Source organism: Pseudophryne corroboree, chromosome 1, assembly GCF_028390025.1.
Source record: "Pseudophryne corroboree isolate aPseCor3 chromosome 1, aPseCor3.hap2, whole genome shotgun sequence".
NCBI lineage: Eukaryota > Metazoa > Chordata > Amphibia > Anura > Myobatrachidae > Pseudophryne > Pseudophryne corroboree.
Genome location: NC_086444.1, coordinates 836,264,202 through 836,280,129, shown reverse-complemented (window position 1 = coordinate 836,280,129; position 15,928 = coordinate 836,264,202). Strand labels below are relative to the sequence as shown.

The 15,928-nt window shown below is 42.6% G+C and overlaps 1 protein-coding gene and 1 long non-coding RNA gene across 10 annotated transcripts in view; one reads left to right on the top strand and one right to left on the bottom strand.

The window, feature by feature from the left end:
- The window catches only part of ARHGAP24 (Rho GTPase activating protein 24), a 1,566,862-nt gene that overhangs the window by 1,367,907 nt on the left and 183,027 nt on the right, over positions 1 to 15,928 (top strand). The window contains exon 1 of one of the 9 annotated variants that reach the window (XM_063919887.1): positions 14,965 to 15,137. The exons of the other annotated variants lie outside the window; for them this stretch is intronic. Within the exon in view, the coding sequence (XP_063775957.1) occupies positions 15,107 to 15,137 (31 nt within the window). The 5' untranslated portion in view covers positions 14,965 to 15,106. Of the gene's footprint in view, positions 1 to 14,964; positions 15,138 to 15,928 lie in introns of those variants that run through there. 9 annotated transcript variants of the gene reach the window in all.
- Positions 13,430 to 15,928, bottom strand: part of LOC134912233 (uncharacterized) — a 32,365-nt gene continuing 29,866 nt past the window's right edge. The window contains exon 5 of the long non-coding RNA XR_010176971.1: positions 13,430 to 13,636. This is a non-coding gene — a long non-coding RNA (uncharacterized LOC134912233). The remainder of the gene's footprint in view (positions 13,637 to 15,928) is intronic.

The window sequence follows — 15,928 nt, the reverse complement described above, 5'->3', positions numbered from 1 at the left end:
AGTAGGGAAATTGATGGAAACACTCTTAAAAGAAAGAGTTGTAGATTATCTCAAATCCGGCAATTTACTGGATCCCAAACAGCATGGATTCACTGGGGGGAGATCATGTCAAACAAATCTTATTGACTTTTTTGATTGTGTGACTAAAGTGATGGATAAAGGTGGAGCCATGGATATAGCTTATCTAGACTTTAGTAAGGCTTTTGACACAGTTCCACATCGCAGACTGCTAAATAAACTTGAAAGTTTGGGATTGGATATTAGGATTATTGAATGGATAAGATCTTGGTTGAAGGATAGAAAACAGAGAGTTGTGGTAAATGGAGTGCATTCACAGGAGGGAAATGTTACCAGTGGAGTACCCCAGGGATCTGTACTTGGACCAGTGCTTTTTAATATCTTTATTGGTGACATTGCAAATGGCATTAAAGGGAAAGTATGCCTTTTTGCAGATGACACAAAGGTATGCAACAGGGTAGACACACCAGGTGGGGTAAAACAAATGATTGAGGATCTAGGTAGACTAGAGGAATGGTCAAGAGTCTGGCAATTACAGTTTAATGCCAAAAAATGCAAAATCATGCACTTGGGTCTCAAAAATCCTAAAGCTAAATACAGTATTAATGGCACTATACTGGAAACTACTGAGGAGGAAAGGGATCTAGGAGTCACTATTTCAGATGACTTAAAAGCAGGTAAGCAATGTAACAAGGCAATGAGGAAGGCTAGTCAGATGCTTGGCTGCATTGGGAGAGGAATCAGCAGCAGAAAGAAAGAAGTAATAATGCCACTGTATAGGTCATTAGTACGGCCTCATCTAGAATACTGTATTCAGTTCTGGAGGCCATATCTTCAAAAGGATATTAATACATTAGAAACTGTACAAAGGAGGGCAACTAAAATGGTGCATGGCCTACATCACAAAACATACCCAGAAAGACTAAGAAATCTCAATATGTATAGTTTGGAGCAGAGAAGGGAAAGGGGGGACATGATAGAAACTTTCAAATATATGAAGGGTTTTAACAAAGTCCAGGAGGGAAACATTCTCCAAATGAAGAGAAGCAATAAGACACGAGGACATGCACTGAGACTGGAGGGGGGGAGGTTCAGGGGAAATTTGCGGAAAAATTATTTCACAGAAAGGGTAGTGGACAAGTGGAATAGCCTCCCATCAGAGGTGGTAGAGGCTAAGACAGTAGAGCAATTTAAACATGCATGGGATAGACATAAGGATATCCTTACAAAGAAATAAGGATCAAATAAGGTTAGTGATAAAAAATAATATAAAAAAAAAATAAGGGGCAGACTAGATGGGCCAAGTGGTTCTTATCTGCCGACAAATTCTATGTTTCTATGTTTCTATGTTTAAATAAATAAAAACCAGAGAGCCCAGCACTCACCATAGTAAGCTCACTGATCTAAATACATAAATAAGTGATGGTGTTTTGTTCATGGATTGATCAATGCATTTTATCTTGCAGCCCAACTGTCAGGTCCGGGTGTTTTTGTGAATCCGTTAACCTGGAACCAACCACAGGGGTAGGTGCTGGGGTATGAAGAAAACAGGGAGGACGAAGGAAGTTCCGTTTCATATATTTATTAAAGTAACAATTCAGTAAGGAGTTAAATGACTAGTTGTTAATCATCATTATACTGAAGTATTGCAGGAATGACAGAAATAATATGCAAGAGAAAACTCAGAAATAAATAAAAGAAATGTTCATGGAAACATATGCAAAAACAAGCTGAAGAATAAATGTTGAATTGTCCAAATATAAACAGGCTTTGATGCTGAACTGCAGATTGTGTTTAACTGGTTAATGCAGACATGGAGAATTAACTGTAAGAATTTGCAATGGAGTTTTAAGAGTTAACTGAGAGACTGTGAAGAATTATCCTTGTAATGACAACATAGAAAAAGTACTGAATTGGGTTACTTGCGGGTTCCGGAGATCACTGTGAAACTGTAGTAGATGGCGAGGTGATGAATGGGTTAAATGCAGAGTTGAACAAACGAACAGCTGAGGGAATTGGAATCCTCCAGACTTTGTATGATAGGCAGACAGACAAGGTAACCTCATGCAGGACACTGGGAATCCAAGTATTTCCAATAGGTGTGCAATTGACTGATAGCACAATGGAGAGCCGGTAGATCTTTGGCAGTGAAGGCTGCAAAACGGACCTCTGGGAACGGAGGCGATATCTGGACCACGGGAATCACACAGGAATGCACGGAGAGAGTTCAGAGCTAGAGCACAGCTTTGATACAACAAAGCACTGGCCCAGAGTGACATAATCCCAGCCTACTTAAAGGCAGCACAAGCACGGGATTGGCTTACACCTGCCCACAGGTGTTTTCACAAGTGCTCAGTATTAGCTATTTGGTCTCCAACATGGCCACCTCCTATACAGCAGACACACCGCAGTGCCTTAGGCCATTTGGTCCCCGCACTCACAGTTCCCAGACTCTGCATTACCTGTGCCATTGATCACGCCGTGTCCCCACACGGGCGCACAGCACCGCGAGCAACCGCACTGGCAACGGATGAACCCCAGAACCCGCAAAGGTGAGAGACCGGTTCGTGACAGTACCCCCTCTTCTACGGGTGGTCTCCGAACACCTTTGAACCTTGTCAGGATTTTTGGAGAAGTATTTCTGTACCAGTCTTGGAGCATGAACATCTTCAGAGAAAACCCAGGATCTCTCCTCCGGGCCATAACCCTTCCAGTCGACCAGAAACTGTAAACGTCCATATCGGGAACGTGAGTCCACAATCTCTTTAACTTCAAATTCCTCATTCTGCAAAGAGTGAACTTTAGGAGATTTGGACTGGGTAGTACGGAACTTATTGAGAATCAAAGGCTTCAGCAAAGATGTATGAAAGGCGTTAGGAATTCTCAAAGACGGTGGCAGCTTGACTTTGTATGACACAGGGTTGAGTACCTTTACAATGGGAAATGGACCAATAAACCTGGGAGCAAATTTCCTAGAAGGAACTTTGAACTTGAGATTGCGCGTAGAAATCCAAACTTGGTCTCCCACTTTGTAATTCGGTACAGCTTTACGTTTTTTATCTGCAAAAGATTTATAACGAGCGGAAGTTTTGACCAAGGACTTACGTACACAACTCCAGATGCTAGATAGACGTTGAAGCTCTTGATCTGCCGCTGGGACCTCTAGGGCTGGCAATGGATGAAACTCTGGCACACGAGGATGAAAGCCGAAGTTAATATAAAAGGGCGTAGATTCTGAAGATGAATGGAAGAGATTATTATGAGCAAATTCTGCCAATGGAAGGTAGTCAACCCAGTCATCCTGTGAGGACGATATATATAGCCGGAGAAATGTTTCAAGGTCTTGGTTGACTCTCTCAGTTTGTCCATCTGTCTGAGGATGATATGCAGAAGAAAAGTTCAACTTGACATTTAAAGATGAACAAAGCGACCTCCAAAACTTGGCCACAAACTGTGTTCCCCGATCAGAAACAATTTCTCGAGGAAGGCCATGCAACTTGAAGATTTCAGAGATGAACAATCTGGCTAGTAAAGGGGCTGATGGTAACCCAGTTAATGGAATGAAATGTGCCATTTTCGAAAATCGATCCACTATCACCCAAATGGTATTTCGCCCTTTTGATGGAGGTAGATCGGTCACGAAATCCATTGAGATATGAGTCCATGGTTGTTTGGGTATGGATAGTGGATGTAACAAACCTGGTGGAGAACTTCTTGGACTCTTATGTTGGGCACATTTAGGACATGCTGCTATAAACTCTTGGACATCGGCTTTGAGACGTGGCCACCAATAAGACTGTTGAATAAACTTGAGAGTCTTTAGAACCCCAGGATGACCCATGAAGGAAGAGGAGTGAGCCCAGGTAAGCAGCCGTTTTCGAAGACTTGTGGCGACAAAGGTCTTGCCAGGCGGAGGAACTGGAGAGGTTCGAGTCATTAAAAAGGACCTAGGATTCACAATGGCTTGATTCGTGGTAGCATCATTTAATTCAGAAGAAGCAAAGGACCGGGAAAGGGCATCTGCCTTTTTGTTCTGAGACCCTGGACGATAGGTGAGTTTGAAATCAAATCGTGAGAAGAAAAGCGCCCATCGGGCTTGTCGTGGATTCAAACACTGAGCTGACTGCAGATACAGAAGATTCTTATGATCAGTATAAACTGTAATGCGATGTTGAGCTCCTTCTAGAAGGTATCTCCACTCCTCAAATGCCAACTTGATGGCAAGTAACTCTTGCTCACCGATTGCATAATTACGTTCTGCCGGGAGGAACTTACGGGAGAAATATCCGCAGGGATGGACCTTTTTATCTTTAAAGACTTGTGACAACACAGCTCCTACTGCTTCTGTAGATGCATCCACCTCTAGTAGAAAGGGACGATTCAGATCAGGCTGTCGAAGAATGGGAGCTGACACAAAGGCTTGCTTTAAATCAGAGAAGGCTTTGATTGCTTCTGAAGACCAGTTCGTAGGATTTGCTCCCTTACGAGTTAGGGCTGTGATGGGAGCAGCTAACGTAGAATAATTCTTAATGAATCTCCTATAGAAATTAGCAAAGCCGAGAAATCGCTGAATCCCCTTGAGAGTTGTAGGAGTGGACCAATCTCGGATAGCTTGTACCTTACCGGGATCCATACATAGCTCTGATCCAGAAATGATGTAACCAAGGAACGGTATGGAAGATACTTCAAAAGTGCACTTCTCTAACTTACAATAAAGTTGATTTTTCCTCAGACGTGTCAGTACCTCTTTAACTTGGTGACGGTGAGACTTTATATCCCTAGAGAATATTAGGATATCATCCAGGTACACTACTAGACACTTGTAGAGAAGATCACGAAAAAGTTCATTCACATAGCTTTGAAAAACTGCAGGTGCATTACAAAGACCGAAAGGCATTACAAGGTATTCGTAATGCCCATCCCGGGTATTAAAAGCAGTCTTCCACTCGTCCCCTTCTCGGATGCGGATTAAATTGTAGGCCCCTCGGAGATCCAGTTTTGTAAACACAGTAGCTCCTTTTACCCGGTCAAATAATTCTGGAATTAAGGGTAATGGATACTTGTTTTTCACAGTGATCTCATTGAGTCCACGGTAATCTATGCATGGTCGTAACCCACCGTCCTTCTTCTTAACGAAAAAGAATCCGGCTCCTGCAGGTGAAGAAGATGGTCTGATAAATCCTTTGGTTAGATTTTCTTGTATATAATCAGACATAGCTTGCGTCTCTGGGATGGATAGCGGATAAATTCGTCCCCTAGGAGGTGTTTTACCCGGAACCAGGACAATTGGGCAGTCCCATTCGCGATGAGGAGGTAGAGAGTCTGCTGCTTGTTTACTGAAAACATCCGCAAAGGATTGATACACCGGAGGTAGGTCGGGAAGGCTGATTGACCGGAGAGGTACAATTGAGGCTAAACAGTTCTTGGTACAAGATTTACCCCATGAAAGGACTTCCATGGTTTGCCAATTAAGTTGAGGGTTATGTTTCTGCAGCCAAGGTAAACCAAGTATCACATCTTGAGAGGCTTTGGGAATCACGTAGAAGGAGAGGTATTCGGAATGGAGCACACCAACTTTCATCTTGAGACATACGGTTCGATGAGTAATTATACCATCTGGAATTCGACTTCCATCCACTGCTGTAACGGCAACTGCTGCTTCCAGAGGCATGGTTTGAACTTTAGACCGCATGACAAAGGCTGAGGAGATGAAGTTCTCGGCTGCCCCAGAATCTAGGAGAGCTGAAACTTTCACTGTAGAACTTGGCACTTCTAATTGAATAGACAAGGTCGGCTCTTTCCCAGAACGTGATTCTAGAGTAACTCCTAGCTTAACCTCTCTTGAATAAGCTAGGAGCGAGAGTTTCCCGGTCGGAGTTTGCAGAATTTAACTAAGTGTTCAGAGGACCCACAGTACATGCAGAGGTTACCCTGTCGACGACGAAGTCGTTCCTCTTCTGTGAGGCGAGAGCGCCCAATCTGCATAGGTTCGTCTGTCGTTACCGGAGACTGTGATGAAGAATCTTGTCGAGGCCTAGGATGATAACGTGGACTGGATCGCTCTGCCCTGGATTTCTCTAAACATCGCTCCCTGTAGCGTAGGTCAAGTTTGTTACAGAGAGAAATCAATTCATCCAGTTTAGTTGGCACATCCCGGATAGTTAAATCGTCCTTGATTCTCTCAGAAAGTCCATTCCAAAACGCGGCGATCAGGGCCTCCTCATTCCAGTTTAACTCTGAAGACAACGTGCGAAACTGAACAATATATTGATTGACAGGACGTAAACCTTGACGTAGACGGAGAATCTCCAAAGATGCTGAGGTGGTCCTGCCGGGTTCGTCAAAGATTCTCCGGAAAGAAGATACAAACTCTTTGTAATTAGAGAGGATAGGATCACCTCTCTCCCATAATGGTGATGCCCACTCCAGAGCCTGACCGGAGAGGAGGGCAATAATATATGCGACCTTAGAACGAGCTGATGGGAAACTGGCGGACATCAGTTCGAACTGGATCTCGCATTGATTCAGGAATCCCCTGCAAAGTTTTGGAGTTCCGTCAAACTTACTCGGAGAGGGTAACTGCAAGCGGGACGTAGGCAGCATCACAGGAGAAGCTGTAGTGGTAACTGGGACAACCGGAGTTGGAATCTGGACTTGAGACGTTTTAATTGCTGTATGAAGAGTCTCTAAACGGTCTGCCATAGTTTGCATAAACTGCACTATTTGTGTCTGTATAGACTCCTGGTTTTCCAGACGGGAAAGGATATTTGACGTAGCACCGCCTCCTGCGAATTGGTCACTTGACGGATCCATGTGGCCAGTGCTTACTGTCAGGTCCGGGTGTTTTTGTGAATCCGTTAACCTGGAACCAACCACAGGGGTAGGTGCTGGGGTATGAAGAAAACAGGGAGGACGAAGGAAGTTCCGTTTCATATATTTATTAAAGTAACAATTCAGTAAGGAGTTAAATGACTAGTTGTTAATCATCATTATACTGAAGTATTGCAGGAATGACAGAAATAATATGCAAGAGAAAACTCAGAAATAAATAAAAGAAATGTTCATGGAAACATATGCAAAAACAAGCTGAAGAATAAATGTTGAATTGTCCAAATATAAACAGGCTTTGATGCTGAACTGCAGATTGTGTTTAACTGGTTAATGCAGACATGGAGAATTAACTGTAAGAATTTGCAATGGAGTTTTAAGAGTTAACTGAGAGACTGTGAAGAATTATCCTTGTAATGACAACATAGAAAAAGTACTGAATTGGGTTACTTGCGGGTTCCGGAGATCACTGTGAAACTGTAGTAGATGGCGAGGTGATGAATGGGTTAAATGCAGAGTTGAACAAACGAACAGCTGAGGGAATTGGAATCCTCCAGACTTTGTATGATAGGCAGACAGACAAGGTAACCTCATGCAGGACACTGGGAATCCAAGTATTTCCAATAGGTGTGCAATTGACTGATAGCACAATGGAGAGCCGGTAGATCTTTGGCAGTGAAGGCTGCAAAACGGACCTCTGGGAACGGAGGCGATATCTGGACCACGGGAATCACACAGGAATGCACGGAGAGAGTTCAGAGCTAGAGCACAGCTTTGATACAACAAAGCACTGGCCCAGAGTGACATAATCCCAGCCTACTTAAAGGCAGCACAAGCACGGGATTGGCTTACACCTGCCCACAGGTGTTTTCACAAGTGCTCAGTATTAGCTATTTGGTCTCCAACATGGCCACCTCCTATACAGCAGACACACCGCAGTGCCTTAGGCCATTTGGTCCCCGCACTCACAGTTCCCAGACTCTGCATTACCTGTGCCATTGATCACGCCGTGTCCCCACACGGGCGCACAGCACCGCGAGCAACCGCACTGGCAACGGATGAACCCCAGAACCCGCAAAGGTGAGAGACCGGTTCGTGACACCAACATCTCACTGCAAGTTCTACTCTATCACCCAGATTTCTAAGAACCTGGCAACTGCTATCACATCAAAGTCAAACTGAAAATGTGCTTCATGGTTTAAAGCTCACTTGCCAACTAAGTTATGGCCTTTAAGGTGAGACAGTCACCAACACAACTCCTGAATTACCACTAAAGGTGCATACACACGGTGAGATATTGACTATCTCTGATTTTGACTTTGTGATTTCCCCTGAACTCCCCGGAGCCCAGAACCACCGATATTGACATCTTTACTTTAGATTTTGACTAAGTGCCAATTTTGACTATACTATGTACTGGATTGTACACAATATAGTCAAGATTGACTTGCCTGCACAGTCTGTCTTTTCTTGTAATATCGACCCCACGGGAGCGCGCATCGATATGGCAAATTGTGTACACGAAGTGCAATTTGCACTATCTTTCCTTACGATTTTGACTATATTGTCAAAATCGTAAGGTTACATCATACCAGGGGCCTAATTCAGATCTGATCGTAGATGTGCACATCTAAGATCAGTTTCCCAGACATGCGGGGAGACGACCAGCACAGGGCTAGTCCGCACCACATGTCTGGCTCTGTTCTCCCCCCCCCCTTTGCACGTGTGCAAAAGCATCGCGCGGCGGCGATGCGTTCGCACCTGGCGAGTAGCTCCCTGCCTGCGCAGATCCTGCGCGCTGGCAGAGAGCTACCTGCCGCATCCCAGGTCACATCGGCTCTGTGTGACGTCACGCAGCCACCGTGGCCCACCCCCTCAACGGTCCAGACATGCTTACGTTGTCCAGACCGCGCCCCGCCAAGGCTTTCTAACGCCATTGGCATGCCCCCTACCGTCCCGTGACCGGTTTAAAGTAAATGAGCTTAGAAAGGGGTGCATGAGAAAGCTGTGATCACAAATAGGTTAAGTAAAAGAGGGTTACCTACGATTATATGGACACATGAGGAAACTGACAGAAAAAAGCAAACATAAGAAAATAGAAAGGAAACATGGAAGACATGAGAGGTGAGCAAAGGTTGGTACATTGTGCGCCACATCTAAAATTAAAAAAATATTATCAAAATCCCTGAAGCTTGGGGAGGGAGGGGCACTGTGTGTTTGTAAGGGGCAGTACTACTGTGGGCATTGTGTCTGCAAAGGGCACTAATATGTGGGGCAATGTGAATAATATTGTGGCACTGTGACGCATAATTTGAGTTGGGGGTGCTGTTGTGTGGCCACGTCCCTTCCATGTGAGACTACACCCCTTTCTTGCAGTGCGCGCCTTTGGTATGCACTGATCCTTTATAATGTATGGGACATAGGGCACAATTGATTGAATCATATAGCAGTATATTGTCTGTTAACTTATTTATAACACTTACTTAATAATGCTGTAGTTCAGTGATGGCACGGAGGGTTGTTGAGACCTAGTGTAGTTAGTTCAATCCCATCTCAATTCGACTTGCAGAAGGATGTCTCACAGACGCCTGACCTCACGGCACTGTCCACCCCGCTCCAGCAAGCGTGACCTCACTTGCTGGAGCCGAGTGGACGCTGCCGTGAGCGGCGCAGCTGTGAGACATTGTGCTGTAGCGCTGCTCTCCCCTGTATGCCCGCGGATGTCCCCCGTCTCCCTGCAGCTCCCCCCCTCTCCTCCTCTGGGTCCCACATCTCAGTCCCACATTATTTTATGTCGGACTGAGATATGGTCGGAAACGGGGCCAAATCCTGTCGAATTTGGCCCCGTTTTCCTCAAAAGTACGTGAATCGGCAGCTATACCGCCGATTCACGTACTATTCGACAAGTTGAATTCCACGACTTGTCGAATAAAAACTGCTGGGATTGAATAGGTCGAATCACGATTCGGCCTTAAAAAGTCGAAAACTGCCGTCTTTTCGACAGACGGCAGTTTTCGACACTAATTGAATATACCCCATAGGCTATTGTATTTTACCAGTGGGTATAACATAGAAGCGTGAGGACTAAATCCAGGAATTATATATTTGCGTATTTATTTCTATACTTCATAAGGCAATGAATTATCATAATACATAAAACTCTCCCTGGTTATGGTTTATCATTGACTGTCAGCGGACAGCTTTCCAGCAAAGCTTATCAATGACATATGGCTCAAAACGTGTTTTCTCTTGTGAATAGTAGAGCAAATCTATTTATTTCAAAAGAATTGCATTTGTCAGCTTTGCAAAAGTTGGCATTTATTGTAAGATTCATTGTCACAGGAGAACAGGATTAGAATGTGTACAGCTGTTAGCCTTCTAAAGATATTGGTCAATCAGTTTCCTGGCAAACCTGCAGAAGTATTGACTATTAACAAAACAAGAGCTCATGTGTTTCTCACATATATTAATATATAAAAATATTCACATAGTTCACAAAATTGATGGAGGTACTGTATAAACTAAACAAAATGAGAAAGAAAAAAATTATAAAGAAAACAATAATGACAAAAATTAAATAAATTGGCCAATACAAATGGGTGGCTAGCAAATGTATGTATCCCTAACCACTCATACAAGCAATTGTCTCCGGATGAACAGGGAAGTTACTGTAGGTGCACTCACTGGTCTAAAATCAACATTTCTTCTGGGTGTGAATGGTGTAGTTTGTACCTCCGTCAGTTTTGGTGCTTGAGAATTGTGACTCAATAAACATTTATTTTCTGACATATTCCCTTGTGTGTACTATATCCTACAGTGCCACTTTCTGCCTGTCCAGTTACAATATCAGTATAGCAACGAAACGGGAGATTCACTGCACAATTGTGACAAATCTAAAGCAGCTGCATGTTGTTATACGAGCATGGACCAGAATATCTAATGTATGTTGGATTATTCCAAGGAGAATTTGGGGTTTTTGGGAGGAAGACGGAGGGAGGTCCTGCTCAGTACTAAAAAGGTGTACCTAATAAAATGATTCTATATATTGGGCAGCATGGTTAGCATTACTGTCTCACAGCACTGAGGTCATGGGTACGATTCCCACCGTGGCCCTGTGGAGTTTGTGATTGCGTGGCTTTGCTCTGGTTTGCTCCCACAATCCAAAAATATACAGGAACCATTGTGTGTACATGTGGTAGGGAAATTAGATTGTAAACTACATTGGGGGCAGGGACTGATGTGAATGGCCAAATATTCTCTGTCATGTGCTGTGGAATATGTGTGCGCTATATAAATACCTGGTAATAAATAAAATGATAAATATGGACTTAATGGCTAAATCAATGCACCCACTAGTGCAGCGTCTTAGTACACAACCAGTACAAAATAGTGAAGGAAAGGGAGGAGCTCCCCAAAAGTACATACATATCAAAATGTTATAATTGTAAAGTTATTATGCAAATCTGTGGTATTTCTTTAAATTCTTGTGCATGCTTCAGAAGACTGATAGGTACCCACATGGGTGATAAAGGCATTTGTTTAATACTGATTTAAGAGGTGACTTTTTTAAATCATATAAAGTGCTTGTGTACAATAATATAATACAGTGCTTGTGTACAATAATATATTATTTGACCAAATCCTTAGCGTTTCTTCAATAACCTCGTAAGATTATTCCATATATATTAAGGGCCTGATGCTAAATTGTAAATAATTAGGTGTATGTTGGTCCAAAAATGAGCGCAAAGAAGAAATATGTACTGTATAGTTCCCATATGCAGTTGTGTGTATATTATGAAGCCACATCCTCTCCGTGTGTGCCTAGTTCCTTACTAGTTGTTGTGAGTTAACATTTGTACCTGTCCTATACAATGTGCAATAAATACTCAATGAAACAGGCATAAATATGCTTATGTCCAACTCTGAACATCTCTGTCCTGATTTGTAAACTGGGCTATGCATCCACTAAGGTCACCAATAGAAACAAAGCTGAGGAGGTTAATCAGAGTGGGTCCCCAAGACTCAGAGAGCTTGGACTCCTCAGAAAAATCCACTGCCTAAAAGGTGAGATCTTCCTAGAATAGCAGGCAGAAATCAAGTATGAGAAGTTTGGGGGGATTCCTCAGTATTTTCAGCTACATCCTCCCTTGGAGGATCTCCCTATTGAGAGGGACGTAGCTACTATAGGTGCACGGAGTGCAGCTGCTATTGGGCCCAGAACTAAGAGGGGCCCTCCTTCCCTGCCAAAGTTACATGTGTTATATACATTTTCCACCATTGGGTGGTACATAGGGGCCCTTAAAAACTTTTGCCATGATCCTGCAATATATCTAGTTATGCCCCTGGACCTGCTCATTGTAATGTGGCATAAAATGGACTGGATGGCATTATAATGTTACATAATATGAAGTGGGGCACTGTAATGTGACTTACAGATGTAGCCATGCTCAACGTGGCTACATTTAGATGCATTCGCACCTTGTTTACCGCGACCACGTGCACATCTAAGACACGCATGTCTTAGACATGCATGCGCCCCATTCACAGTGAATGGAGCGGCAAAAGACACAGGATAGCGGGGAGTGCATGTCCCAGCACTGCAATGTGGCATAATATGAACTGGGGACACTATATGTCAGAATGTTAATTTGTGCTGTGTTGCATAATGTGTACTGGGAGCCCTACAATGTGATATAATGTGAACTAGGACACTACTATGGTTCATACAATGAAGTAGGACACTATTATGGGACATAAAATAAAAAAATGCGGTGGAGAGGTGTTTCTATAGAAACACTGGGACAGGGACCCTTCAATATGTTGCTATGGGGTCCACAAAGTTCAAGCTATCCCCTTGCCTGATCCTGATCAGGTTGTTTTGAGGAGTTAGAATCCATCCTATCTAGAAAGGTGGTTAATTTAGTCTCAGTACATTCAAATGTTATATCTAGTTGAGACATAAAGGTTGTAGCAAAAGCTTCAGCCAGCTCTGTCATCGAGGAGGGGGTTATCACTACCACTCCATACACAAGACTAGCCGTATCCAGTCTAAGGTGGGCAATAGTAAATCCCACAATGACATTGAAACCGATAAGTGGCCAGGCGATGAGTTGGAGGGAGCATGTAAAGACCACAGCAACCTGATCGGTAGCTCAAGGATGTATAGACACAACAATGGCACAGTCCAAGCAATTGTCCCTCAAGGAAAGCGCCTCCTGCAATCAAACCAGGGAGAAAAGCCGTGCAACAGCAGCTGGCTCGGCACTCATAAGAGTCAGTACGCAGCCCACAGATAGACAGGGGGCTCAAGGAGGAAGCCACTCCAACAGTCCCTGTCGGTAGTGGGTTCTTCAGTAGAAGCCGGGTTTCTGTAGATGCAATCACTGGGCCCTCCCACTACCAGAATATGGCATGCAATGATGGGGTGGAGCGGTATCCAGTAGCACATTTACGATCCAGCTTGGTGGGGGCTCTCACTACAGCGGTGTCCTCCCCAGTAACCGGCAGAGGAGAGAGCAGGTCATACACAACAGGAGTTCTCAGTCTCTCCCCATTGTTGGCACCCAAAGATAGCCAAGGGCGGTCATGAACACTGTGACTATAAAAGCTCGACTTCAGTGTAGAGAAGGGGTCTCCAGACCTAAGAGCAGGTTCAAAATCCTTGTGGAAGTTTTAATGTTACTGTAACCAGCAGCAAAGGGGAAAACCCAGATACAAAGCTGGTTTGATCATCAAGGGCTGGAGATCATGCAAAATGCGGCCACACTGGGTGCCCCATCTACCGGAAGTCCTAAAAAAAAAAAAGATTTTAATGTACGATTATTTAAATCAAATAAATTCTGTTTGTGAAATATTACACAGTGAGTGATATTCGGCCTTTTTTGGGTGCTTTTGGTGCAAGGGTCTATTTCTAGGAGCTCCACAGAAAACGTGAAAGTTCCAGTTGGAACAAGAAATACCAGTGAAAAAGTTAAAGACCTACTTCATTGACTGACATTAGCATTTGGTTGGATTAAGGAATACCAGCGAGAAAATCCAAAGAATCATCTCATCTAATGAGATAAGCATAAACAGAAAATACATTTACTGCATCACAAAATAATACACTATTGGTATTTTGTATACTGATCGTATATATATCTCTATCTATCTATCTATCTATCTATCTATCTATCTATCTATCTATCTATCTATCTATCATATATATTCAATATAATCCAAGATTACATTTAATAGGCACTAAAACATTTGACATTAGTGTTCTTGGTTTTCTTCTCATTACTTTTAAATTAAGGGACAACAGAATATCTGTTTGGAACTACATAACCTCAGCTGCACAATAGACTAATTCATGCTGTCATTTAGCTAAAGAAGGAACAATGGATAAGCAGGTATATAAATACTACACAAAGAACAAGTGATTGAAATAAAGTTTGTGTAATGTAAGGCCTACTTTTGGCTCTAGTCCATTTTAAATACTTTGAGTAATCCACAGGTTTAATTAAAAGTATTCCACTCAGATAGCACTGCTACTCAGGATAATGTCATTAATATAAAACAGTAAAGCAATACGGTACTTGCAAGAATGGTAGCATTTCTTTTTGGGTTGACAGTGCCTCTATATGATCTCAAGAGCCCAACGCCTTTGTGCTTCAAATTCATGTATTTTCTCTTTTCCATATTAAAATAGATATTAAGATAGATAAATTCTCTAATGACCTTCAAAAGTTGTGATGATGATGATGATGATGATGATAATAATAATAATAAAAAATGTCACATCCAGCCCCACCCTAACTCATATTTAGATAATCTGATTGGCTGTATGTTATGGTGTTGCCGCCCACTTCAAATCTGGAGACGTGGATAAACAGGAGATGTAAGTAGTATAAAACAGTATATAGTTATTTCTCAGGTTCTTAATGCACCATACTAGCAATTAAGCACTAATATGTTTTTCAGAACATACTGTATAGAAGTGTAATGAGAAGTGTTAAGCAGTCATGTTGAGCTTGTACTGTACCCTTTGTTAAAACTGTCATAAAGGACCATTATGGGTGTAACTTTCTGCAGCACAGTGTGTCTGTCAGACTCCGTCATGTAAACACTGGCTCATGAGGGATTTCATTCCCATTGTCTGTAGTCTCTGCTCTCTCGCTCCTAGAACAGCTTTGCTGAGCTTATCCGTGGAATAGCTTTGGATATGAGGGAAGGTTAAGGAGGCAGTAACCGAAGTTTATGTGAGAATAATGGCTGAAGAATGATTAACTTTCCAATGAAGAACATGGCAGGTAAAAACTACTGTCAACTTTTCAGGGACTTTTCCCTCTTGGCTTAATATAGAAAGAGCATAACCCGTCTGCTCAGCACTGGGCACATGAAACGTAATGCAGCTTCCCATCAGTATAAGCACAGTAACATAGTCACTGTATTAGTAGTACTTTCCGTAAGTGAAGCATCATTTAACTATTTCTGTGAGTTACTTTACCAAGTGTTCTAATAGAGGTCAAGTAAGGTCTAGAGCGTTCAGGTTCTCCCTCTAGCTCAATGCTAGCCATAATATAACATCATTTTCATGTACACTGTCATGTGAAACAGTACTGTTTGTTCTTACAGATGTAAATATTGAACTTTCAAAGATATTTGTGACTTAACTGCTACTTTGCCTGGCAATTGTAGCTCCGCAGCATGAAGGTGTTGCTATTTATAGAGACTGCATAATGTTTTGCACTGCAATCTATGCTTGCACATAAATGCTGCTTACCGTGAAATGTTGTTACATTGCTTGCACGGCTCATTTTCAGATAAAATAAATGGAAAAGTATATTTTTCCTTTAATGGAAACATTTCATTTTTATTTTAGTTCCATTCCCTCAACAAGTTCCTAAGTAAATGTCTTTCCAATCTAACAAAGTAACGCTGATTGTTTAATCTGAAATGATGTATGCTGTTATTTCTTGGATCATGGAAGTTCTATCTTGGTGCAGCAAGTACTTTAAAAACCACGGAGTCCTGCACTGAATGTCCTCAGCTATAACTTACCTATGAATTCGTAAGGAGCAAAGGATAGCATCACTTCATG